General features: G+C 41.6%; 1 protein-coding gene across 2 annotated transcripts in view; it reads left to right on the top strand.

Moving 5' to 3' along the window:
• PDZRN3 (PDZ domain containing ring finger 3) overlaps positions 1–9,797 on the top strand; it is a 148,302-nt gene extending 138,505 nt beyond the window's left edge. For both annotated transcript variants that reach the window (XM_076346662.1, XM_076346663.1), the window contains 5 exons: positions 1,579–1,677; positions 2,562–2,624; positions 3,500–3,601; positions 4,665–4,781; positions 5,743–9,797. In XM_076346662.1, the coding sequence (XP_076202777.1) occupies positions 1,579–1,677; positions 2,562–2,624; positions 3,500–3,601; positions 4,665–4,781; positions 5,743–7,293 (1,932 nt within the window). In that variant the 3' untranslated portion in view covers positions 7,294–9,797. The remainder of the gene's footprint in view (positions 1–1,578; positions 1,678–2,561; positions 2,625–3,499; positions 3,602–4,664; positions 4,782–5,742) is intronic.
• The last annotated feature ends 15,608 nt before the right edge of the window (positions 9,798–25,405 follow it).

Below are 25,405 nucleotides of genomic sequence, written 5' to 3'. Positions count from 1 at the left end.
TAGAAATCTGAAAAAAACCCGCCACTATTAAAGCATTGTGTTCACAACTTTTACGTAACAAAAGAGGGAGAAAAAGAGCAGCAGTTCACCATGGATACTATTGATTGAAACCATTTAAATACCATCTGAAATGTCACTGACATTTACAGCTACTTTTCTTTTAAAAAAAAAATTACACATGTTTACAAGTAAATAACATGAGATTGCTGATCTTGGCAGCTGTCATCTAGACATGCCAATAAATTATTCATATCAGCTTGTTTTATTGTCTTGCCCCTTACAAATGGCACAGCGCAGGTCAAAACAGAGAGACGTTCAGAAATAACGAGTCGTGTTATCAGGACTTTTCCACTGGAACAGATGTGTCCAAGCACAAGCGCGCGGTTCGGGGTCTGCCCTTGGGCTGGGACAGCCCTTGGATCCCGCATGGGCCATGCCGTCTTTCTCTGCCTGGTCCCACTCTTTCCCTTCGCAGCAGTGGGGCTCGAGCCCCATAGCCGCCTCCTCCATCCTGCCTGGCGTTAGCTGCAGTGAAGTGGGACCTTTCAAAGCCTCGCTCACCTCCAAGCACTCTTCTAAGGGAAGTAAAAAACACAACTACAGTTGCTATTACACCTCTGACCTATGAAGAAAGATCCTTCCTCCCTACAGCAGCATCCTCAGGACCAACACAGTGGTCGCAATAAGCTGGTTAAGCGTGTTAGGCTCCCCAGGGTCCTTAGGCTCCCGGGACGTCCCTCAGAATCAAGGTGGCAGAGCTGAAAGATGCTACATGGATGGTCCCACTGACTGCGCAGCAGCCAGGAGCATCCCACAGCTTGTGGGTAGCCCCGTGGATTTTACAACCCTTTATACCAACCAGTGTCACAGAGCAGCAACAAACGTAGGAAAAAAAATAACCCACATGAAATCCTCGTGGCAAAAAAGCATAGAGGAAGAACATACATTTTTAAGATGGCTTAAATGTCTCCAAGACTAATAAGACCACCAAAGAGCCCTAGAATAATAAACCATGACCTGCTGAAACCAAACCCTTACAAGATATTGAAGTGCTTATTATATTTCTATTACCAATACCGAATGCTTTGCTGACAATATATTGATCTTCAGTCACGCTTTCGGGAAATTTATTACATCGTTTCATGAAAATTACACAAGTTAAGGTAATAGAGTATTATATTTTTCTCTAAAAAGCCAGAAAATTTCCCTGCTTATAAGGAAATATATATCAGCTGTGGCAAATATTGAAATCATACTTCATAAGTATTTTAGCGCTTGAAGTCTTACCACTAGATGAAATATAGGCAATTTTTCTTCTTTAAGATCAATAAAAGGTCCGTTTTCAAAATTACTTCATATTGATTGAAGGGTCAAAAATGCCCCAGGTATTGATTGTCTGCGTATAATCACGTTTTGCTCAGTAAGTTAACCTCGTCTACAAGTGAAATGAAAAGAGATCCACTATATCACTTAAGCAAAATATTTTCATTGTATTTGAAAAATTGCTTCTATCAGTCACCAGTGTCTCACTGAATGTATTTTCTTTTCCTTTTTCTTTTTTTTTTTTTTAAACCTCAGGAAGTAGATTTACATAGAGTGAACAGCCAGGACAAGCTTGGTCTTACTGTATGTTACAGAACGGATGATGAAGATGACATGGGTATTTATGTGAGTGAGGTAAGATTGAGCTGATAAGGTACAATTTGTCTTTTAAACTGCAGTGTTGGGCATTGAAGACATTTGTCTTCTGTTTGTACCATGTTGGAAAAACAGCCAGAATGCAGTAATTGGAAGAAATCTAATTATTTTTCCTTTTCTCCAAACTGAGTGAAATCCTGCATCCATTGAAGTCAAACTTTGTTATATTAACATTTAACGTTCATTTTTCCCCTAACACTGTCTCAGCATTCAATTTCAGATTGTCAAAGTATTTTTAATATATTCCCCCTTTAATTTTTGTTCTCAATTATTCCAGAAACAATGTAAATGAAAAAAAAAAAAGCCACCCACACACATTTTTATTTGCAAAGATTTGGGGCCCGTTTGTCTCTCTTTGCCTCCTTTCATGAAATAAGTAGCATTTTATACATAGTCTTTTTATCATGCAGATCAATTTCAAATTAGGAGCAGCAGTTTGGGGAAAGAAACTCATAACTAAACCTAAAATCTTCCATTAAAATGCATCACTTTAGACATAATCCTTCCCGTTCTGTATGCAAAAACTGGTTCTACTCAGAGAACTGAGTTGTAAAGCAAAATGTTAAATTATGAGGTAACTTGATATCATGCAAACATGATAAGCCTACATGCCCTGAAGACACATCTCAGGAAGAAATGTTTTGGTGTTGACTTGGTCATTTTAATTTGCATTTCTCTTTGTCTGACATAAGCAAGGAAAAGTCCTGTAATCACTAAGCGAGACGTAACCACCACAGATATAGCAGCAATGACAGACACACTGGCTTACAGTATCAATCATATTACCAATACTGGGTTTACAACGGGAAGTAAATACTGAGGTCTCAAACCTCCAAAGCACTCACAGTTCTCTTACTTTGTAGATTGATCCCAACAGTATTGCTGCAAAAGACGGTCGACTCCGAGAAGGGGATCGCATTATTCAGGTACGTGTTTAAATGGTTGAAAGCCTGCTAACAAACTAATCTGCTACAATGCCTTTATTTCAGTATATTTTTTTTACAAATCATTCCCTTCAGACTGGTATTCATATGCTTCCTTTTAATTTTCTGAGGATATTTCCCCTTCCTCTGCCATATTCTCAGTCAGATTTTGATAGTCCTGGCCAGGTAAAGCCCTGTATCGGCCCTACTCTGCAGGCTAAGCGTTTTGTCAGCAGATGTCATCTGTTCCCTGCACATGTTCTGATACACTCCCACTTTTAAGTCTTCCTCCTACCACAGAAACCCTCTATTTTGGCCCGAGTAATTATTCCTCTTTGCAGAATCTCTCCGGGCAGCCCTATTTATTCACAGGGATGTTAGTTCAGCAGGCTGAACACCCACTGCTCTGTGCCTGAATGAGTTGTCTTCCGAGTGCAACAATCCTACACCATAGGGGCTTTGTCAGAAGTGGTCTGTCTTCTGCACAGACACTAACACGAGTAGAGGTCCACATCCCATTCAGTCTCCGGGAGCAGCATCCACAGCCTCACCTGTCCCACACAAGGATGTTCCTGTTCCTTTCCACCCACCAGACCTGATGTTACGATTCTGCTCCTGTCCAACTCTCCTCCTCCAGTTTCTGTCCTCATAACAAGACTCTGCACATCACAGAGAAGTATGGAACAGCTTCACGTGTCCAGACCAACACACTTGCCCAACACTTATCTGAACAACATGGTCGGAGATGTGAACGGGGACTGTGCCTGGCCTGTGCTGCGCTGGGATCTATCCAGCCATTGCAATTCTGTAGAGCTCATCTCAGCAGCATTTAAGTATCCCTATGAAAGGATTTCATTCTGTTGCTCTTTTCTTTAAAGATCAACGGCATAGAGGTACAGAACCGAGAAGAAGCTGTGGCACTTCTCACCAGCGAAGAGAGCAAGAATATCTCCTTACTTGTTGCAAGACCAGAAATTCAGGTACTGTAGCAGCAACAAAAACCCCCTCTCGAGTCTTAATTAAGAGTTACTGTTTTGTAGAAAGCCGTTAGCATCTTTTGAAGAATTTTAAGCCTACCTAAATCCACCAAATCCACCTAAAACCATATATACTTATACAGTTTGACTGGACATATATACAGTCTAAAATAATGGAATTCAGCAGTCACAGTACTTATACCTATATTTTATATTAAAGTTCAATTTATAAGACGTTCAGGGATTTATATGCTGCAATGTTATTACAAACATCAGCGCAAGGTATTATGGATGGTTTCAAGCCATAGCTTTAAAGAACATACTGAACTCTAATTCCTACAGCTATTGATTATTCATTCATTAAAACACCTGTTATTTGGCCCTTTATACACCATCTCTTAATGTAGTTAAATACTGTCAAGAAGCATCCTCAGCTGTACTAAAAGGTTGAACCAGATCCCTTTGTAGAGCAGGGATTAGCACAACAAAGATGTTGAACAAACAGCCATGAGTACTATTGTTTGATCTGTCTCTGCTCCTCGAGAGCAACCCTTGCCAACGCACCTGCAGACACAGGGTCAGGCTCACAGCTATCCTGTTAGCCTAGATGTTTCTGATCTTTCCCTTGGGGGTAAGCGAGGCTGGGAGTAAAAAAGTCTTACAGACCCCTAGCAAGCATTTTTCCCTCTGGCCCTTGGTGCTGCCTCGCAAGTGATGCGTTCAAGTGTTGGGCTCTGGAGTGTTTTTATACATCCTAATCAAGTCGTGCACAAACCAAAATAGCGCCAACTCTTACTAGTATTTCCATGGATGAAAAGGCTGGTTTTGTTTCATATATAAAGGGCTGTTGGAAATAAAACCATGCTGCTGGAGATGGAGGTAGGACAGTCAATACCTGCACTTAGGACACAGAGATGCGTGCTCCTTCCCAGGACACAGCGGCACTGTCACAGGAAGGAATCTCCTAAGATTTCCCAATCACTTTCCACAAAGAAGGCACATAATTTATATCAGTCTTCATTCTTTTGACAACATTTGGTTTGATTTTCCCTCCCTTTTCACATAGCTGGATGAAGGATGGATGGATGATGACAGAAATGATTTTCTGGATGACTTGCACATGGACATGTTAGAGGAACAGCACCACCAGGCAATGCAATTTACTGCCAGCATGCTTCAGCAGGTACTGCCATTCTGTTGTGCAACGGTGTCAAAGCTTCACATTGCACTCAATATTCCAATACTGAGCTTGACTGAATACACTTAGTGTCTTGAATGACGATCAAGGCAAAAGGACTTTCTGTAAAATCAAGATATTACATGACTATCCACAAACTTCATCTGGGGGACCAAAATGTTTCCAAATGTTACCTTTTTTATTTTGCCCCTTACAAGAACATGATCACAGAAAATGAAATAGAAATCCACCATTCTGGCTGTGGTCACTGAGGGAAGTACAAGCTAGGTGTATAGTAGATATAGCAGACAGAGACCTAACTTACAAAATTTCCTATTTGATATGCATGCACATACTGAAAACAGCCTGCCTCCTGAACCCTTAAAATCTGAATGGAGAACTCAGGCAAATGACTGAAATAAGATCGATATATGAAAGAAAGGCAAAGAAAAAGTTTTTACATAGCAGAGTTTATGCAGGGCCACAGATTTGGGCCTGTATTCCCTGTCGTTCTGCCATGATTAATGCAACCATACAAGTTCATGATTAGATTTTCAGTTTTTGTCTAGCGGTTTTTTTTCCCCTAAGTTTTCTATAACTCTACATCCTCTGTGGGAGCCACATTTTCTGAAGGGACGTATTCTCACTTTGGCACCGCAGTAGAACCAGATACTTTTGTGCACCCTAGGTGGGAGAAGAAACAATTTGAAAATGTGACTTCTACCATTGTTGCTATATAACTGAAAAGCAGACCTCAAGTTGTGAAAAGGTCATCCACAGCATGCTGGGTTTTCAGTCACCATTTCTATGAGTTCTTGTTAATATTCTTTCCATGCAAGTAAGAGACAAAGATGCAGAAATTGTAACAGGTGACAGATTAAGAAAACTATGAAAAGATAAACACCCTGAAATATTTTATATGTCCTTGCAATAACTTCTCTTTCTGTCTTTTCATTTTTGCTGTTAGAAGAAGCATGAGGAAGATGGAGGTACCACAGATACAGCCACTATTTTATCTAACCAGCATGAGAAGGACAGTGGTGTGGGGCGCACAGACGACAGCACTCGCAACGATGAGAGCTCCGAGCAGGAAAACAACGCGGATGATCACACCACCTCCTCTAACACTTTAGGGAGCCAGAAGAAGCTGACATACAGTCATGACACTCTAGGAAGTGGCGATATGCAGTTCAGCAATGAATCATTTATCTCGGCCGACTGCACAGACGTCGACTTCCTTGGCATCCCTGTAGACGAATGCGAACGATTCCGGGAACTGCTGGAACTGAAGTGCCAGGTGAAGTCTGCCAGCCCTTACAGTCTGTATTATCATAACAGCACGCTGGATATGAGCAAAAGCGACCAAGAAAGTGTTGACAGAGAGCTGGAGATGCTGAATGAGGAGCTGCGCAATATTGAGCTAGAGTGCTTGAATATTGTGAGAGCCCATAAAATGCAGCAGCTGAAAGATCAGTACCGGGAGCCCTGGATGCTACATAACAGCGGGTTCCGCAACTATAACACAAGCATCGATGTTCGCAGGCACGAGCTCTCAGACATTACGGAGCTCCCTGAGAAGTCTGACAAGGATAGCTCGAGTGCATATAACACAGGCGAAAGCTGCCGAAGCACACCACTCACACTGGAGATTTCCCCTGACAATTCGCTGCGCAGAACTGCAGAAGGCATTAACTGTCAAGGTAATGAGGGGGCAGTGGCATATAATGTCTCCCAAAAGAATTTATTTGCTAGCTCAGAAAGTCATGAATCCAGCACTGATAAATGCCATGCCTCTGCTAAAGATCCTGACCTTGGCAAGCAGCTGGAAAGCAAGGAGAGAAAAGCCAGTGATGGAAGCAAAAGCCCTACTCATGGTCAAAAGCCTTCTGGCTCCTACGTCTCCCCGTACCATCACTCTCCATATAAGCATGCCCATATTCCTGCCCACGCACAGCACTATCAGAGCTACATGCAGCTGATCCAACAGAAGTCAGCGGTGGAGTATGCACAGAGCCAAATGAGTCTGGTGAGTATGTGCAAAGACTTTAATTCAAGCCAGAGTGAACCGAGAATGGAGTGGAAAGTCAAGGTCAGAAGCGATGGGACCCGCTACATTACAAAGAGGCCGGTCAGGGACAGGCTGCTGAGAGAACGTGCCATAAAGATTAAGGAGGAGCGCAGTGGTATGACTACCGATGATGATGCCATAAGTGAAATGAAGATGGGCCGTTACTGGAGCAAGGAAGAGCGGAAGCAGCATTTAGTGAAAGCGAAGGAGCAGAGGAGGAGGCGTGAGTTTATGATGCAGAGCAGGTTAGATTGCTTAAAGGAACAGCAAGGTGCAGAAGAAAAGAAAGAGATGAATATCATTGAACTGAGCCACAAAAAAATGATGAAGAAGAGAAATAAAAAAATATTTGACAATTGGATGACAATCCAAGAACTGCTAACCCATGGAACAAAGTCACCAGACGGCACACGGGTGTACAATTCCTTCCTGTCAGTGACTACTGTATAATCACCATTGCTAAATTATGTACATAAAACACTACCATTGGGGTAGAAATCAATGCCTCGTTCAATGTGGCAAGATTTTTGTATATAAGATACAGTCATCGAGTTTATAGTTCAAATACTGAACTCTACAACTGTGGGTGCCAGGATCTCCATTATGAAGTGGGGAAGAAGCTTGCCCATCTCCTTCAAAGGCAATATTAGCAGTGCTTTTTGGAATACTGATTGTACTTTTTTTACTTGTTACCTTTTACATGAAGTGTTTAAGTATCAGAAATGTATTAACCATACTTACACAGGTAATTTGCTTAAACTATATTCATATCAAAAGGTACCCATGCTTTTCTTTACCTAAAAAAAAAAAAAAAGCAAAAAACCCACAAGAGCAACTGCACATGTATTTTTTGTGAAACCATATTTTGTGATATTATTTTGCTGTTGTTCACTTCTACACAGAGTGCTGTTTATCAATATTTAGCTCAAGGTTTAAACTCAGAATTAGAGTCATTCTCTTGTAATATTTAACATTTATCAAACAGCAGTTTTAGAGTTATGCTCAACATTTAAATATTTTTCTTTTTAGGGTTTCTGAAGACAGTATATAGGTTTCATCTGAAAAGCCTGAAGCAAAGTACAGTATACTGCAGCTTTAAGGGATTTTAAAGCATGTTTGCAAATGTTGCAACCTGTTGAAAAAAATGTGCATGTACAGCTAATTTGTTTATATAAGACAGTTTGTGGAATTTGAAAAGGCCATGGTAGTAACTGTTTGCTTTATAGATTTGAATGTATTGAATTATAAAAGCAGTTTCATGAAATCATCATTAGCTACAAACGTTAACAAGTACAATGAAGTAAAATAAATTATTGTTTTATATTTCAAACTATTTTAAATTCTTTTGACTCCCTTCTGGTTTCACCACATAGAGTATTCTTCCCTCAAGTGTAGCTCCTGTGCTGCAGAAACGCCTGGACAGCCTACCGGAGTCACACCTAACAGAATAACCTGCGTCCTGACTTTGGGGGGAATTTGGATTGAGGTTTTCTTGAGGGAAGGAGAGATGGAGGGAAGAGGCAAGAGGGAAGTACAAGGAGTATCAAGAGTAGAATCAAGCAATGCGTTATCTTCAACTCACAAGGCATTTAAGATGACCTGTAAGTGACAAAGAAATAGGACTTCTACTCTCCTGTTTTGCTTTGTTTTGTGGTTTCTTAGTAGTATATAAAACCCACCTACAAACTTCAGTGTGGGTTTGCATTAAAAACGGACAATACATGGATTAAAGCATATATAAAGCAAATAAATGTATAAATTAAAAGAAATGGTGAAAAAGACAAAAACTAAATGTCAATGAGGTATCACACTGTTTTTCTTGTTTTCCATTTCTAATTAAAAATTCAGCTATAAATTGGAATATTCTGCTGGATTAAGTAACATAGACTCATTATGAATACCTCCCTGATTCTCCGTCCCCTCTCCCTTTTCCCTTGCCCCCACAGAAAACTTGCTCCCAAACCCTTCTAAGTTTTTGTTCTGGACTCTTCTGTCATAACTATACAGAGCAAACATTATAGTCTTAATGATGGAAGTGAAAAGCTGGAAGGGGAGAGATTAATAGCTTCTCGGTGCCTCTTGTCTGTTATCAAGAAGCAAACAACAGATTTGTTCGGGGGTTTTTCCACTCCCTTTGTGGACTAGCACTGAATTAGCATTGAATGCATGTCTACCATATTCCACAGTAAACTCTTTTACATACCCGAAAACGCGTCTTCAGCCCATGTAAATTGTCACTGCCCCTTGAAATCTGGCACTCATGTCAATAAGCCTCTGTAAATTTATCTTCAAACGGTATTTTCCTTTGGGATAAAGTACTAGTCCTACTGGAGCCTATGAAAGATCTTCTATTGACTTTGTTAGAGCCAGGATTTCAGCTGACATACTACCAGCCATGATCATTACGAGTGGTACAGTAGGAAAAAATACATGATTTTTTGTACAACTGTACAACAATACATGTTGTACAAATACAACACACTGCCTTCAACATAAGACTCTTGCTATCTCTGTCTCGAATCTGCTTTACTCCGAGTTCATGTTCTGTTCATCCCAGTTGCAGGTGGGATGCAAAACACTGCCTCTCCTAAAGTTCAGCAATTCAGATGCACAGGCAGAGCTATGATTAGTGTGGAATCACAATCCTTAAACCAGGCATGAAAAGACAGTTAAGCCATCTTTAGTCTACCTGGAAATACCAGAGTAAGATTTGAAATGCTCTAACGAGGAAGAAATATCATCAAGGTGTTCCTCAAAAATAGGCTCCTTTGGAATAACGTCACAGGTAGTGGTTCCTTTAGGCATCAGTTATATAAATGCTGAGGATTGTATGCATGTGTGTAACAGCAGAAACGTATTTGGGAATTCAAGTGTGATGTGTAGAAATTACACCAAAGCATCAACAGTATAAAGTTTACATTCTTTAAGATGTTGAAATAAAGTTATTGGCCAAGAATTATTCTCACACCTTTTGAGTTTTTCCTCAGTAAACGTTTGTTGTTATTTTGCTCAGTTAAAAATCACCTCTCTCCTTTAGTATTATGATTTATTAACTAGCATCAGTTCACAGAATCCATCAGTTATCCTGGAAATCCGGGCAAAAGCTTTGCAAACTGCAGATTTTCCTTTTCCTTTCTCAGTTATCTTACCACGCACCCTTTTTCATTGCCTTATCGAAGTACTTAATGTGGTGTTGAAAAGGGGGATTTTGAGTCTTGTTATTGCTTGCAAGGAAACACTGGAAATTACCATAATGTTAGTCCAAACCTGACCTCATTACAGTGAAATGAATCAGACTAGAAAGCAGCCTTTGATGCCTAAGAGGAAATATTTCATCCAACAGCTTTTCTAAAAATCGCATTATAGTACATACCCCAGTGCTTAAAAGATAACAACTGAAATTGTTGTTCTGGTTGCCTACAGGACATCTCATGCAAGAAATCTCCATGCAACAGTGGAGACTGCGTCTCCTGTCTTACCACAGGCTTTACCTGAAACCCAACGCTCTCCACCAACTGCTGCACATCCCTGCAGAGCAGCAGAGCCATCCTCACAGCCCGGGCACGGGGTCCTGTCCCACAGCAAGATGCTGACTCAATGTGGTGGGTTGACCCTGGCTGGACACTCAACTTCAACCCCAGTTACTCAGACTCCTGCAGGGATCAGCACTGGGAGAGATGTGCTCCTTCCGTTGGGGAGGCTCACTCCAAGTGTGTTTTTGAAGTTTATTTAAACCTGGAAGGAGCTAAAGGGAGCGTCACTCACCTGAAAGTATAAATCTTCATTTCCATCCTCCTCCTTTTCCCTTCCTCCTCAGCCACTTTACCGAGTGTAAATCTCAAGCTCGGGTGATAACTGAGCCCAGAATAGTACATACGCAGGGAGAGATCCTAAACACACAAAGGGGGAACAGGCAATTGCCAGGCAGCCTGAGAGGTTTTACCAGAGCCCCTCACAGAGCCCGTGTGCGCAGCTCCCCGGAGGCTCTCACGCAGCCGTTACTCATTCCGACTGCCCCACACCCTGTCACCGCTTTTGCCGTGGTAGCAGTACGACACGGTTACAGACCAACACCTCAGTCCCCGTCCTGTGCCAACGCATGGCCCTGCGGTGAACCAGAGATGTAAACGGGACGCCCTGGATACAGGTTGGTGCAGAATTTGGCCTGATTCTTTGCAATAAAAATAGGCTCTGTGTCAAACTGGGGTCAGTTTCCCTGAACTGCTGAACTTCTCCCAGATGCAAGATCTATAAAAATGTAAAATACTTACTTGCGAATAGGGTTTAAATCAGCGTGGAATCACCCAGTTCAGATGTGCACTGAAATGGGAAAGCCCTGAACCAAACCTAACAGCATTTTTTTTGTAAATTAAAAGAAGAGAACTTGCACATTAGGGATGGCAAATAAAATGAGGTAAGACTACATATTGCCTAGGGACTACTGGTTGGAGAACTAATTAGGATTATAAACCGAAAGTATGTAAATTAACCAAATATAATTATCTGCCAGTGGCCTTTGGAAATAGGTTACAGGATACTTGTTAGCAAAATTGCTGAAATGCCTGGAAGCCATACAAAGCAAGCCATAAGCAATTTAAACTCCTCTTTTTGTTTTATTTTCAATTGTTTTTAAAGCAGTTGTTGTATTAAGAATTTATTGGAACATAAACTAATTAGAGAGAAAATTCAAAAAACAAAAGAAAGACAGAAACTGTCACAGCAGATGCTGTACCTCCATCCCGAGGCCCCTGGTTTTATTAAATGTAAACTTTTTAATGTGACAAAATAGCAAAGATTCTGCTTGGGGTTTCATCCCAGCAGCTTCATTTCTCCAACAGAACAGCTTCTGTGAACTTCCAGCCAGAGTTAGTCTGGAAGGGTGGTGGCTTGCTTACACAAGTAGAGCTTCTCAGCTACACAGGGTTTATGAAGATATGTTCACCGTTCAAGTGCAAACATGCAGAATTAATGCCCCTTTTCTCTAAGTGTCTGTCATGACACAAAGTAGTACTAGATTCAGGGGCTGCTGTGGGGAAAGCTGCCCGCTCCCAGTTCATGTCATCGGAAACACAAGATTGGCCACTGGAGAGACTGATGGCAGTCGAGACAGTGGTATATATTACACATGAAAAAAATAAAGGGGGGTCACATATAAAGGCTAGGTGGGCTGATTTCATGCTCAAGCATGAGGGCTTTAGTACACAGGCCTGACACAAAGCCCACTTATGTGATCTGAAAGACTCCAAGCAATCTCAGATTTGAAAACAGAATATTAACTTACATAGTTAATTATCCTAAACTGTACTAGTGAAGGATATGAAGAGAAGGACCATCACAGCTTTGCATATCGGAGCAGAACTTGTTTTTCTGCTGCTAACCATACCTCCCACATGCCTTCTAATGGCCACTGCTTAAAAAAAAAAAATATTAATCATCCTGCAGCCCTGCTAACATACTGCCACCCTAAGCTGTATCCCTCCAGAAGCTCCAGGAGATCTGTGTCAGAGCTCATACTGTTTGTGCAAAACAAATTGTGCAACTATTTTTGTTGCAGGACTGATCATAAACCCTCTAATGGTCAGGTTCACAATTCATCATGCACTGCTTGGAAGGATTCGTGTCAAATCCTCCTCTCAGTTGGGTCCTAAACCTTCTTGCTGGAATCCTAAAATGCCCAAAACATCCTCATTTCTGTAGCATAAAAAGATGCAATTGCCTACTCTGAAAACTAGGTAGAAAACACAAAGTGAAGATGAATTTAAAAGCTACATGTCTACTCTACTAGATTCAATCTACCAGTCTGAATATTTGGAATTAAAGCTTCATCCAAGTTCTGTTACCTAAATTAGTACATCAACATCATGGATCTAAGAGCATAATTGCAATGCTCTTTACTGATCAAGTCCAAAACAGGAACAAAGTTCTACCAGTTTCTATGAAAAACTCTGTCATCTTCTGAGACACAGAATGTTTCTTAGAGGAGATTTAACCAAAGCAATTATTAATGAAAATAATGACCTGGTAACAATGCTCCAATTACTGTTTTAATTTACAAAAATAGAATGCCAATATTCAAAAAAATCAGTGTAGCTCCACTGGAGTCAAAGCCCAACGAAAAATCTGCGCTGATATTCTTACTTTTTCCTTCTATGCAAAAACAAAGTAATTTTTAAAAAGATAACTAAATTTCTCCAATACCTTCTTCAAGCACCTCTATGCATACATGAAAAATCAAGTTAAAGCGAGCCCAAACAGCCCATACCTATTTCTCCAAACAGAGGATATTGGCCTTACGTCATGCGCTTCTCGCACCCTACTCCCATCTCTCCCCTTTCTGGGAAAAATGAGTCAGCTAACTCAGAAAGGGACCAGAAAGAATAATCCCCACAGTCTTTCAGTTGGGTCTGGGCCCAGATATGACTAGGAATCAATTACATGTGCAGGAAATTACATATGTAACGCACACAAAAAAAAGCCAAGTCTGGCCCTGCTTCTATGTTTTGATTTTGTGTTTAGTTCTTAAGGACCAAAAAAGGACCTAGTCCATCTCACATATGATATAAGCACATAATATTTCATGTTGAATTATAAATCTGTTGTGTTGGGACTAGAAAAATTCCCTAAGGACTGGAAATGTCTTCATTTCCATGGCGTAAAAAGATTAAATGGCTTGCTCTGAAACCCAGGTAGGAGATTCTATTATAAAATAACAAACCTAAAGAACAGCACTTGCCCAGAACCAAGGGGTCAAAATCAAAATGCTGACAAATCCTAAACCGCAGAAGTACAAAAGGGAGTGATAGGTTGGGTGGCTGGGCCATGGACCACTCAGTCTGGCCAGGGCAGAACACTTGGTCTGTCCTTTTAGATAAGTTTGCCAGGGAGGAACTTTAAAGGTAATTTCTTTGACAATCCATCCTTTTTATGTTAAGCAACTGCAGGACCATGCAACAGGGAGCCCCATTAACTAAGAATAAGAACTTCTCTGTAAAAGTGAACTTTTGGTGACCTTCTCTCAAAGAAAATACTTTATCATATTGGAGAGCGGGCCTCCCAGGTGTCACGGCGAGGCTCGGACTGGGCAGGATTCCATTGTCCCTATTAGGAGAGCTAGCTTTGATTTTCGATAATCCATCCTTCGGCTTAGTGGGGCTTTGTTAGCTTAGAATGCCATAAACAAAGACTCCCCAAAAGGCAAATCCAGCTAGAGTTGTTTAATAAAAGTAAATCAAAAGGCTGCAAATTGAAGGCACCCAAGGCTTGTCAAATTTCTGCTTAGCTCCAGTTAAATGTAAGCATCCAACATTTACTAGTCCTCAGGGCTCGAGGTAGCAGCCAAAGTAAAAGCAGTAAGGTCACATCCAAGTAATTTCCACGAGAAACACAACTCAGTTACACCATAAGGTCCAGCAAGGACAGATGCCAAATGTAACAAAAAACAAAGCCAATTTCACAAAGCTATTCCAGAAAACTCTTCTCTACTGCATTTGAACTCTCATTCAGAGAAACTCCACAGGCTTCTCTCCACAAACTAAACTCAAGGCAGAGGCAAGCACTACATGATTGGTAATGAGCTGATGAGCCTTTTTTGATATTTCCATTCCAAAGTCAAAAACTCTCTCTAGTACGGAAAGACTGACCCTTTCTGTACATACAACCACACAGCTTTCTCCTGTGTCAGTGTTTTTCAATGAGGCTAAAAGTTTTTGCTTCATTTATTCTTTCCCGAAATCTTTGTAGGCATCCCTCTGTGCATCTGTATTACAGAATAATTGAGGCTGGAAGGGACCCTCTGGAGATCATCTAGCCCCATCCACCGCTCAAACACGCCATTATCAAGGATTGCTAAACACAATATAAACAAACAAACAAAGTGCCACAGAGTGCAGATTTAAGGCAAAGCCCAAAGGCGCAATGAAGCAGACACTGAAAGGGAGGTTAATAGTTTCAACACAAACTCTGCCTCTCTGCAAGCATTTTTTGCCAGACACTACAGCATGCCCTCATGTCTTAGTCTTGCAAGGCTTTTTTCATTAAGCACCCTAAGTACCAGCTTTCCTAATGCAAACGATGGCAGGGTCTCAGGTTTTAGAAAGGTGACATGAGTGGCCCTTGGGACAGGGCAGTCCTTGTATTAATAAGGTCCTTTGGGTCCCAGGGCCCTGGTAAGCAGCACAGTGGCACAGTCCCTGTCTCCCCATCAGTGACCCCAAGCACAGCTGGTTCGTGAGGTCGAGGAGCGGGAACAAGGCTCTAGCATCACGCTGCAAAACTATTGTACCACAGCCGTAAACATGGTCAGGCATGAGAAGAGAAGCAGTTGTGCAAGGCTCACACTTGACACACAAGACTTGGCAGATGGTTTTGTATTTATCCCCTTAAAATAGCTGCACTGGAAGCAGCACACACACCACACGCCCAGAGGACAGAGAAGGTTACACGCCTGCAGGCGTGCGCACAACAGTATTGTTCCTCTGAATTATTCAGGCTGGGGGAAAAGTCACATTATTAAGAAAAAGTAATAACCACCACATAACACATCTGCGTGTATTTGTGAGTCACACATGTGCCAACTCTTTTCCTTCCTGAGTCCCAGTACAGTTTCTAAAGTCCTTTGCCTAAGCATAAAGAGCACCAGTCCTCCAGTGAAAGCTTCGCTTGACTTTATGGGAGAAGGAGCAGACCTTGCTGAAGAAAAGCAGCTTCACTCGTCAGCATTAATAGCTTATATATCAAACACTCACACACAAATGAGAAACAAAACCAAAGCTAGAAAACCCTTTCACCATGTTTTACAGTAATGTAGCATCTGTCGTTTTCAAAACGAAGTCAGAATAAATGTGGCAATTTCAGTTGCCTGCATGTGGCTGTTGATGAGTGCACAGAAATATTTCCAAATTAAATGGATGAACATCCATGTGGCTAAAGTAGTACAAATAGGACCAGGCACAGCTGGTACTTTGTCTCCTAACATGGAGATTAGCACCATCAGCAGGGGCACACGAGCCCAAAATGCAGTAATTCTGCTAAACAACAAGTGCCTGCCAAAGGGCTTGTATATTCCCAGCACAGCTTTAAACCTCAAGTCATCACCAACATCTGAGGCAACAAGGTTGCCTCAAAAATGCAGTTCAGATTTTCGTCCTCTCCACTGTAGGAGGAGGAGACTTGCTTCCAACTCAGGATACCCACATGCCAACCCACAAACAGTAGCAGTGGACCCCAGCAAAGTACCTCGTAATATTCTCCTTTTTATTTTAACTATGCCACCAACAACTCAGACACCTCTCACTTTCCTGTTTGATCAGTTCAGGTAACAACAATCTTTTGTTAAAAACAACCAGGAACACGACTTAGATTTACAAGGTCAGTGACCAAGCATACCACTCATCTGAAAAAGTCCTAATTTTTTTTTTTTTTTTAATCCATTTGGACCAAATTAAGAATCTTCACTCCAGCAACGCTCACAAACGCAGCCAGCACTTTCGTATGTAAGGTAAGTCAATACTCTTTGAAGACTGATACATCAGGTAGACCTCATGTGCTTGTAGTCCTCAGATACATAAATGGTTGTGGCGAGCCAAAGGGAATAACCTGTTCCCAGGCAGAGGTACCCTATTCTTCTCCTCTGCAGAGGCAGAAGAACTGCTCCAAAGCAATTTATACCCGATGAAGCCACACCATGCGGTAGGACTGAAAGGAATTAGAAGTGAGCACCCAGAGTGAGAACATTGCTCTGTGAGGACAGTCAAGTCTGTCTCTAGCAGGGGAGCACTGCTGAAGAAAACAACACGTACAAAAGGCAGCAACTGCAAGCCTTTCACAGGGTCCGCATTTTAGCTCGTGATTCCTCCTCGTCTTGGACCAATTGGAAGTTTGTCCTCTCTCAGGAGTGGCAGTCTTGGGGGGGGGGTCTCACTGCAGAAGGGCAAATCTTCAGGACTGTCAGCTAGTGGTCCGACGTCAAGAGGAATTCAGCCAGGACAGGAGGTGACCAGCTAAAAAAACACTGGCATTGAATAAAGCATCTGTAGTTTTCTCATTCAGCCAACGATCGCAGTGCTCCAGTCGCTGTCTGTCTGCTCCTCCCTGCACAACCAAACTTCTTCACACACACGGCCACAAAATAAGCTTGTTTAAACATTGACACAAAGGCCCTTACTCATATAGACCACCAGGCATATAGGAACACTACAGTGGGTTATTCAGAAGGCCACAACAGGTTCCACCATTTCACTGATTTCTTAGGAATTAAGAGAGGAGCAAGGAGAAGGGAATTGCTGACACATCAGACCCCCACGCATATCACCACACGTGCCAGGACACACAATGAGGTGTTTCATCTCTCCTTTGAGATGTTTCTAGCCTCTTTCAAAGCAAATGTTGTTCCCTGTGTGGTACTGAAATACAGATTCTGCAGCAACACCATTGGTGAGAACAGGAAAAGAACTGGATGCCGAAGTGCAGCAGTGGGAAGAGCCTCTCTCCAGCAGCTGTGTATCACACCAGCCCTGAGGAGCCTTCAGAATGGGTGAATCCAGTTACAGCTCTGGTCTTGCTCAGCGTAAAGCTCTCATCTCAGCAGGATGAAAAACGGGCTGAGGTTAAGCTAAGGAATAGGAGAAGACAACAAAACTCAGCCACCATCACTGAAGCTGGGAAGGGTACCTGAATGAAAGTGCGCACACGTGCATGTGCACATGTGCAGAACAGCCACAACAGAACATCCTTCCTGCCTCAGAGGGTGGCTGTAGCCATTAGAGCAACCTAGGAACAGTTATTATTTCTCTCACACACACGCTCAAAAACCCTGACACAGGGGAACTTGCTTTACTTGTTAAGGCAAAGCCCAGACACCACAGGGGACAGAACTTGGCTGAGCCAGGATTTAAACCAGGTCTATATCCCCAAGCAAGTCCACTCCCCGTAGGACTATTGTACACTCTCTCTCTGCGCAAATAACATTTAACTTTTTGTACAAAAGGAGCCTAACTGCAGAGAGTACCGACTGCAGCATACACCTGGGGTGCCTCATTCAGAACCCGAGTTTCAAACCTCAGCCTTCCCGGCAGGTCTCACCATCTCCCTTCAGCTAGGAAGTCCTTCCTGAATCTTAAAACATTCAGAGTGAAAGCTAGACAGCTGTACCTCCCTCCCCTCCCTGAAGTTAAAGGTTTGAAGAACAAGCATTTTACAATAAAAAAAGAAAAACATTTTGCTGAAAAACGCTGTTCACATCAGTACTCATGATACAGATACATATAAGTACACTTGACAGATTTCAACTAAGAGTGTCCTTTTCTCACCCACCACTGGCACAGGAACCTAACAAGTTTCAGAGGGCAGTTATTAGAAAAGAAGGTGAAGAATTCAGCCTCTACCCTCACATCTTCCTGATGTCACAGCCGTTATTTACTACATCACAACAATTTTTGTATGCTTACAGTACACATTTGACAAAGTCCAAGGAAAGGCAGTAGCAGCAGAGTTCAGTAATGAGATAATAAAAAACAGCATGAGGGTTGTTGGGCTACCAAGACAGTGAGACAAAAGTTGTCTTTTTTAAAAAAAAAAAAAAAAAAAGAAAGGTTTTGACAAAAAACTGAATAATACGGAACAATTGATGCACCCAGATGATAAGCATTACTTAGGAATTATAATGTAAGTCTGAATGAACAGAAGACTGAGAAGGAGACAGACCTGCCAGCTCAGGAAGTTCCCAAACTGTTCATCGCCAGAACTTGTAACGGCTAACCCAGGCAACAGCGCTGGTTTGTATGTGCTTTTCAGAAGCACGATTAGAGAGAAAAGACTGGGTTATATGGACTTTGGGTTTGACCCAGGATCGAGTCATGACACCATGATGACATATGCAAATAGGACAAATACAAAAAGGACCCCACAGTCAGTGAGAGCCTTAAGGTATCAGTTCAGATGACCAAGCAGCAAGCGCACTGCTAGAAGGGGAGATGGGAAATGCATTCACTTCTGCTTCCTCTTTGTGAAGTACAGTTACTACAAGCATTTAGCAGCTTACAAATAGTAACACCGTACTTGAAATACAAATCAAACTTGTTCTGAAGCTGCTAAATGTGCTACTTCTTTGGAGAGGAATACAATTAGATTTGTATAAAGACTTTTTTTTTTTCTAAAGGATGTTTTATTTTGTTTGATAGTCACATGAAATTTTAGGGACTAAAATAAATCCTAAAATGCTCTGACACAGAATTAGGCTATTTAAGGATAAGCCTGGATTATTTGCAGAAAGCTGGGAAAACCCAGCAAAAGTAAGTCTCTGCCAACAGCTGACTGACTGGTTCTGAAGGGGGATAGATGAAAGCACATTGGTACTCTTTGGAAATTTATATTCTGAAATACAGTGGGTAAACAGAAATTTAAAGTGATACAGGGTATGAAGTGGCTAGAAGTCCTTAGAAGTTAGTTCAAAACTCACTAAAGGTAGTGGATTTTTGATCAGGCCCATATAAGTAAGGATTCTTCCCACTATGGTAGAAAGATTAGGACATATCCTATCAGAGCCTAGCAACACCACAAGAATCAGCATACTTAAAATCAGATCAGAATTTGATCTAGAATTTCTTGCTAGTAATTTCAAGCCATAGCTGAAGGAAGCCAGGCATCTTCTGCCAGCAGATGAATGATTTATAGCCATGAAGTCACCATCTCAGATCATTCCTATCCTGACAAGTCTCAACTGAGGCTTTATTTTCTCATTGGCCATCTTTAATTGGTAAACTAGCTCTACTAGTTCATTGTCTTTCTACCCACTCACTTGTAAACAGGCCAAAGTATTGACAGCAAGGAGTCCTCTCAATGAAGATTAAAAGCTCGTGGGTAGGGCCCCACTGGAGGAATTTCCCAAGCAGGGCTGAATATAGGAAGATGGGAAAGCTTCTCTGCAAAGATTTTTCCATTGGAGAATGTTCTCCTAAATAAGTGACCCAGGGAGCTTTACTATCCCAGCCCAGAGCTGGGGTTGGCACCACAATGGCCATTTGCAGGCACAGCTTCAAGTCATCTCTTCTTTAAGCCCTACTCAAGTTGCTGCTTTTGTTCGATGAACAGACTTTCTTTGCTTAGTAGTGCTTGTCCATAACAAGCTAAACAGCATCCTGCACTTGCAATGGCCAACATGACTTTAGCTTAAGTTGAAGAGGAGAAATTTTACTGAGGGGGGGGGGAGGGGGGCAGGATAAAGAAGGAAGGTTAAAAATACTATCTACCGAGATTAGAGTTGCTGTTACGTGAATAGTGAGAAAACGACCAATACTGCCTAATAGTTGAATCTCAATCTATGAGGCCTTTTTGCTTTTATGGCTCTCTGTCTGCTTCGTGCCAGTGTGAGCTACATGCCATAACTTTAATAGCTTCAACCAAAGAGTTATGATAATATCGGATGCTGTGGATGATGAGCAAATAACAGCAAAAATGTAATGAAAAGTATACATTTATGTCCTTGCTGTTAAACCCAAAGCTATAAACATTGACAGCCCTAAAAGTAGCAGTTTCTATTGTCATTGATTAATGCCTTGCTTTGAAGAAAAAGGAGAAGGTTAAAACGAGAAAGAAACAAAGAGATATTTTTGCTTCTCTCAATCTGAAAAATTACATTGGCTATTTTAGGTGGAACCTGCATTTCTGGAACATTTTCATATAAGGCAAAATGCCTAGCAGTGGAAATGCAGTCAGAGAGATCTTTTAGGGCCTTTGAATCATACCACAATGCACATGTTAAAACACTAATTAACCAACGACCATGCTCACTAATGTGTACACTTCAAATTTGTTTTTTTACGTCCTTTCCATTAGCATAATTCTCAGCTGACAGTGCAGCCATACCCACCATGCATTCACTGCAAAATAGGGTTTCTTTTAACTCTTAGGTAACTATTGCCTCAAAGACTTTGAGGAGAGAATGTCAACCCAGCCAAATCAATGCAAAAACTTTGCAATTAATGCAATTCATCATGATAACTACTGATGCAAATATATCTTCTGCCTATGATGGCATCAGGGATACAGATGACAGCTTAAAACTTAGTCAGAAGAACCTTCCATGTCTGCCACAACCTAGAAGAGAATGGCTCTGCACCTGGCTCCACCCACTGTCATACCAGGTTTTCCCTGTCTTCCTACCTACCTACACATTCAGAGGATTATGTTTTTCCAGTCCAAGCCTTATCCCCCACATCTGGTTCTGAATGGAAAAAGATAAGGTCACACACTCTTAACGTTTCTGTAATGCTACCACCCTCCTCCAACCTGGTAAGAAAGAAGTTTCATTTCTGCTCTGATGAAGTGTTCATATAAACATACGCTGAGAGCACACAAAAGATTTGCACAATTCTTCCCCCCAGCACTGCTCCCCCTCTCCTGAACTCCTCTTTTAACCTCCTCTCTTTGGTACCATACCAACACAACACCTGATAACCACCCAGGAAATCAAAAATTGTGTCCTCTTGAGATTTCCAGCACAAGAGAGCCTAGAGGTTCTCTTTTTAATAATTTTAGATTAAAAAAGAAATACAGAAAGGAAAGAAAAGATCTCACTAAAGCTATAAGGCAAGTCTGAGACTCACTCAGCAAAAAGGTAAGTCTGTGCCATTTCCTGGGCACAGACACTGTGCTCTTAAAATACAGTACATGGCATTGCCTCAGCGTAACACACAGCATATTATACTGGCAGTTCATCAGTTCTCCTGCCAACCCACTGACCCTTCTCCCATTAAAAAGGCATCAGCTCTTCCCTCTATTGACATTTGCCATTCCTCCTTCTCAAGCCTCTGAGCCCATCACTTCGGGTTAGACTAAGCCCCCATGGCGTAACTCACTGCTTTTTTCCAGGTAGCCACCCTGGGCATTAGCCTGACTCACTGCAATTCCACAAGTTCTCTCAATGCTTGTTCTAAGGAGCTGAGGTAAAAAAATAAGTTTTCCTACATAAGCAAGGGTTGAAAAGATTACCTTTCTGGTGAAAAGCCTAATATTTTTCCTCAACTGAAAGCCTATTTCTCCTGAACATCAGAAGTGCTCATTGTGCACCACTGTTGTATATGGTTATTTACGTGCACTATTGTTACACTAGGAGCAAAGATGCCCAGTCCTATGGACCTTCGCCATGGCTTTGTGCTACTCCTTAAGGGAACTGGCGTGATGTTTTCTTCTTTTCTTTTTTTAATAACCTGGATTGTTATTATTATTGCTGCTGTTGTTGCTAAAGAGCTCTAGGGGGAGATGTGGAAATAGTCTGCTCCCTTGTGTAATGCCTGAAATCAAACCAGAATACATCAGGCTGACACTGCCTGCCTGTTATTGCCTTAAAGCTAGTTATTAAAAACAAACAAAAACAATTGCTGCACCACACCATATTCCACCTCCCCCAGAATGGAAGGGCAATTTAATCTAGTGGTGAAAGACATACAGGATTCAGGACTCCTTTACAGCGACTCAGGCCAGCAAAGATCACCATGTGCATTTGTATCCCAACCTGTTTGGGATATAAGAAATGTAGAAAGCCCTCAGCTGAAGAGAATGCCACTTGCTTATGCCGTTCTGAATGTATACTGTTTGCACTGAAGAACGGCATATCACTGAATTTTGTCTTTGCAAAGGTTAAATAATTCCACAATTCCTTCAGTGAAAGTTTTCCATAAACACCACTGCCTTGTTCCGGTATCGGCACTGAGCAGCAGCGCGTGCCCAAAGTCTTGCAAATGGCTTTTCTGGTGGAAAAGATGACCAACAGGCAGTGGGATTTCTCTGTGGCTTTAGGGTAACAAACCTGAGTGTTACACTCAAGTCTGTGAAACACATTTTTGTCCAATGCCTCATAGTTTTGCAGGTAGTAGGGACATTAGCAGGGACATAGCTCTGGGTCCTTACAATCAGTTACTTCCATTCAAACCTCCTTTATTTTGATTCAACGCTGTATATATAGCACTGTGTTGCTGTACCATCTACGAGTCGTGGGCTAAACCGTCTGTTTTCGATGTGTACAATATGCCAGAGCACGAAGACGTCAGTGACGCACGCAGGCAGCCTCTCAGAGAGACGTGACTCAGTGACATACAGTAACTATTTGACACATTTGTCCACAATTTGGTGTTATGCTCCTTTCAGGAGAGCTGAGCAGGTCCAAAGGATACTTCTGGAAGGAGGGGAAGGTTTTTTCTTCCTTTGTGAGCAACTGCGGGTGCTTACCAGACAACAGATGGACAGACTGCAGAGTTCCCTCTTGTGAGAAACTCACTATTCTTGCGTTGTAGTCCCACAGGTACCTGACTTCAAGCACAAAAGCCTCTCAGTCTTTGCTGGAGAGTTCACTATAACAGGTGGTCACATGTGCCTACCTCAAAAACTCTGGCCATCTCAGGATCTCCAGGACTTTGTTGATCATTTTAGAGGAACGACACAGATAAACACAACCCCCTCACTGGCCACTGGCGTGTCATGCTCCATCTCCTGTCTGAGAGGGAGGAAATAGCAGATTGGGGCAGAGGAGAGGGTGGGTTCTGAGGAGGAGGAGGAGGAGAAGAGGACTTAAAAAGCTGGAAATTAAGCAGTTTCCTTCCTTATACAAAGAAATCAAGCATGTGGTAATTTTTAAATACTTTGAACACTCTAACAAATCCCTGAGCACATGATATGGCTAGTCCGGCAATAAATGAAGTGAACAAGAAAGAGGGTATATAAAAACAATCAAGTGAAGTACTAAGGATAATAGCAGGCAAACACAAACCTCTGCAAACTTTAAAGAGACTGCTATTCTTGAAGCACATACAAAGGATACAAAGCTAATCAGCCATTTAATGGACAATCCTATAAATTAAGGGACTATAGAAAGCTGGTGTCTGGAGATAAGTAGATTTTCTTTTCTTTAAGTGTTTGCAAATTTAGCAAAGATAGAGCTGGCCTTTGTTTTCTTGAAAGTAAAATATTTGGAGAGATATTACTCTGCTACCAGCAATGAAATTTAGAGGAAAAACACAAGCAAACAAAGCCTGACATATACATAATATGTTAGCTGCAGTGTAGAGGGCTGGTCTCACTGACCCAGGAGGCTCCATCTATAGTCTTTTGTTTCTATTTTAACTGCTGCAGGAACAAGAAGTCAACACCTACACATATGAACATCTTCAGGGTTTTTGATCATAAGCCAAACAGAAAAATATTCAGGAAAAAAAAAAATCCGACTTTGTTTGATCCTTGCCACGAAGTTGAGCCCAAACAGAGCCTGGGATGCTGCCATCACATACAGGATCTGGCATGAGTACAAGGTCACATTTCAGAGAGATCCGATCCAGCATAGCGAGTGGGTAACACCATTAAACATACAAAATATTTTAAACAGAACTGTCCTTCCCTCCTAAGCAACTGAGCAGAGCAAGTTAACATCAGGCACTTTGCTTCGTGATGGTGATTTTGATCCATCACTAGAAACATGAAAGCCAGAAATGTGCATGATGCAACCATGGACTGAGAGCAGGCAGTGGGACGCAGCTCTGATTGCCACAGTCGGTCAGCTTGGAGTCCTCAAAAACATCTGTGTGTTCACTTGGTGCTCAAGTGCTCATACATTCAACATTTACTACTCCGAGTAATGACACTGCCAAACACGCAACACACATGAATCATAAAACACAAAAAACAATCCACGGAGCAGACCAGTACATAGCTCTAAATGCAGCCTCAGGGTTGGCAGAGGGTGATACACAGTGCTCCCCATCCCATGCTACGAAGCACCCGCCGCACCAGGCATACAAGATGAAAGGTGGGAGTGGGAGAAGGGATCCCTTTACATTTCCAACTTTCTACTTCCATCATAATACTGTCTTTTACATTATAAGGAAAGAACAGCAGGGACAGTCAAAGTTTTTTCCAACAAATTGTTTTTCAGTGAAAAATCGTGCACTTGACCAAACACATTATGGGTTTTAGAGTGTATATACGTCTTGATTCACATTTTACTCATAAAAACCTAAAAGTAGCACAGTTCTGTGTGCAACAAGACCTGAACCCAAGGGTGTTCACACTGCCACCTGCACACCTCTCTTGATTAGCCAACAAGGTTATCATTACCCTGCTTAAATTACTCAAACAGCACCAGCAGGAAAAATGCATTTGTACTATCAAAACAGTTACGACCACAAGACTGGTTCTGTTTTTATCTCCTTCTGGTCACTCTATTCTTTTTTTCTTTTTTAATTTTCTTCATTAGTGTTGACAAAAGGCAACAATGTAAGTTAACACCAAGTTTTACATTTAATTCCTGATTACATATTATATTCACCTTTGTGATTATGATTGAAATTTTACATTAAATAGGTTTTCAAATTTGGGAAAGTTTGGAGCTACATCCTAGGAGACAAATACACAGGAAATAAGATGCTCAGAAGACTCTTAAAAGACTTTCCATGGCCAATGATCCATCTTGCTTGTTAAAGGACAGACAGAAAGTGTTCAGCTGAGAAAAAGGAAAAAGATTTGGACTTTTCAAGCAGTTTCTTTCAGACTGTCTTTTAATAAGCTTCGACTGCTAAAA

This window comes from Aptenodytes patagonicus, chromosome 8 (assembly GCF_965638725.1).
Source record: "Aptenodytes patagonicus chromosome 8, bAptPat1.pri.cur, whole genome shotgun sequence".
Taxonomy (NCBI): domain Eukaryota; kingdom Metazoa; phylum Chordata; class Aves; order Sphenisciformes; family Spheniscidae; genus Aptenodytes; species Aptenodytes patagonicus.
This window is presented reverse-complemented; position numbering and strand designations above follow the sequence as displayed.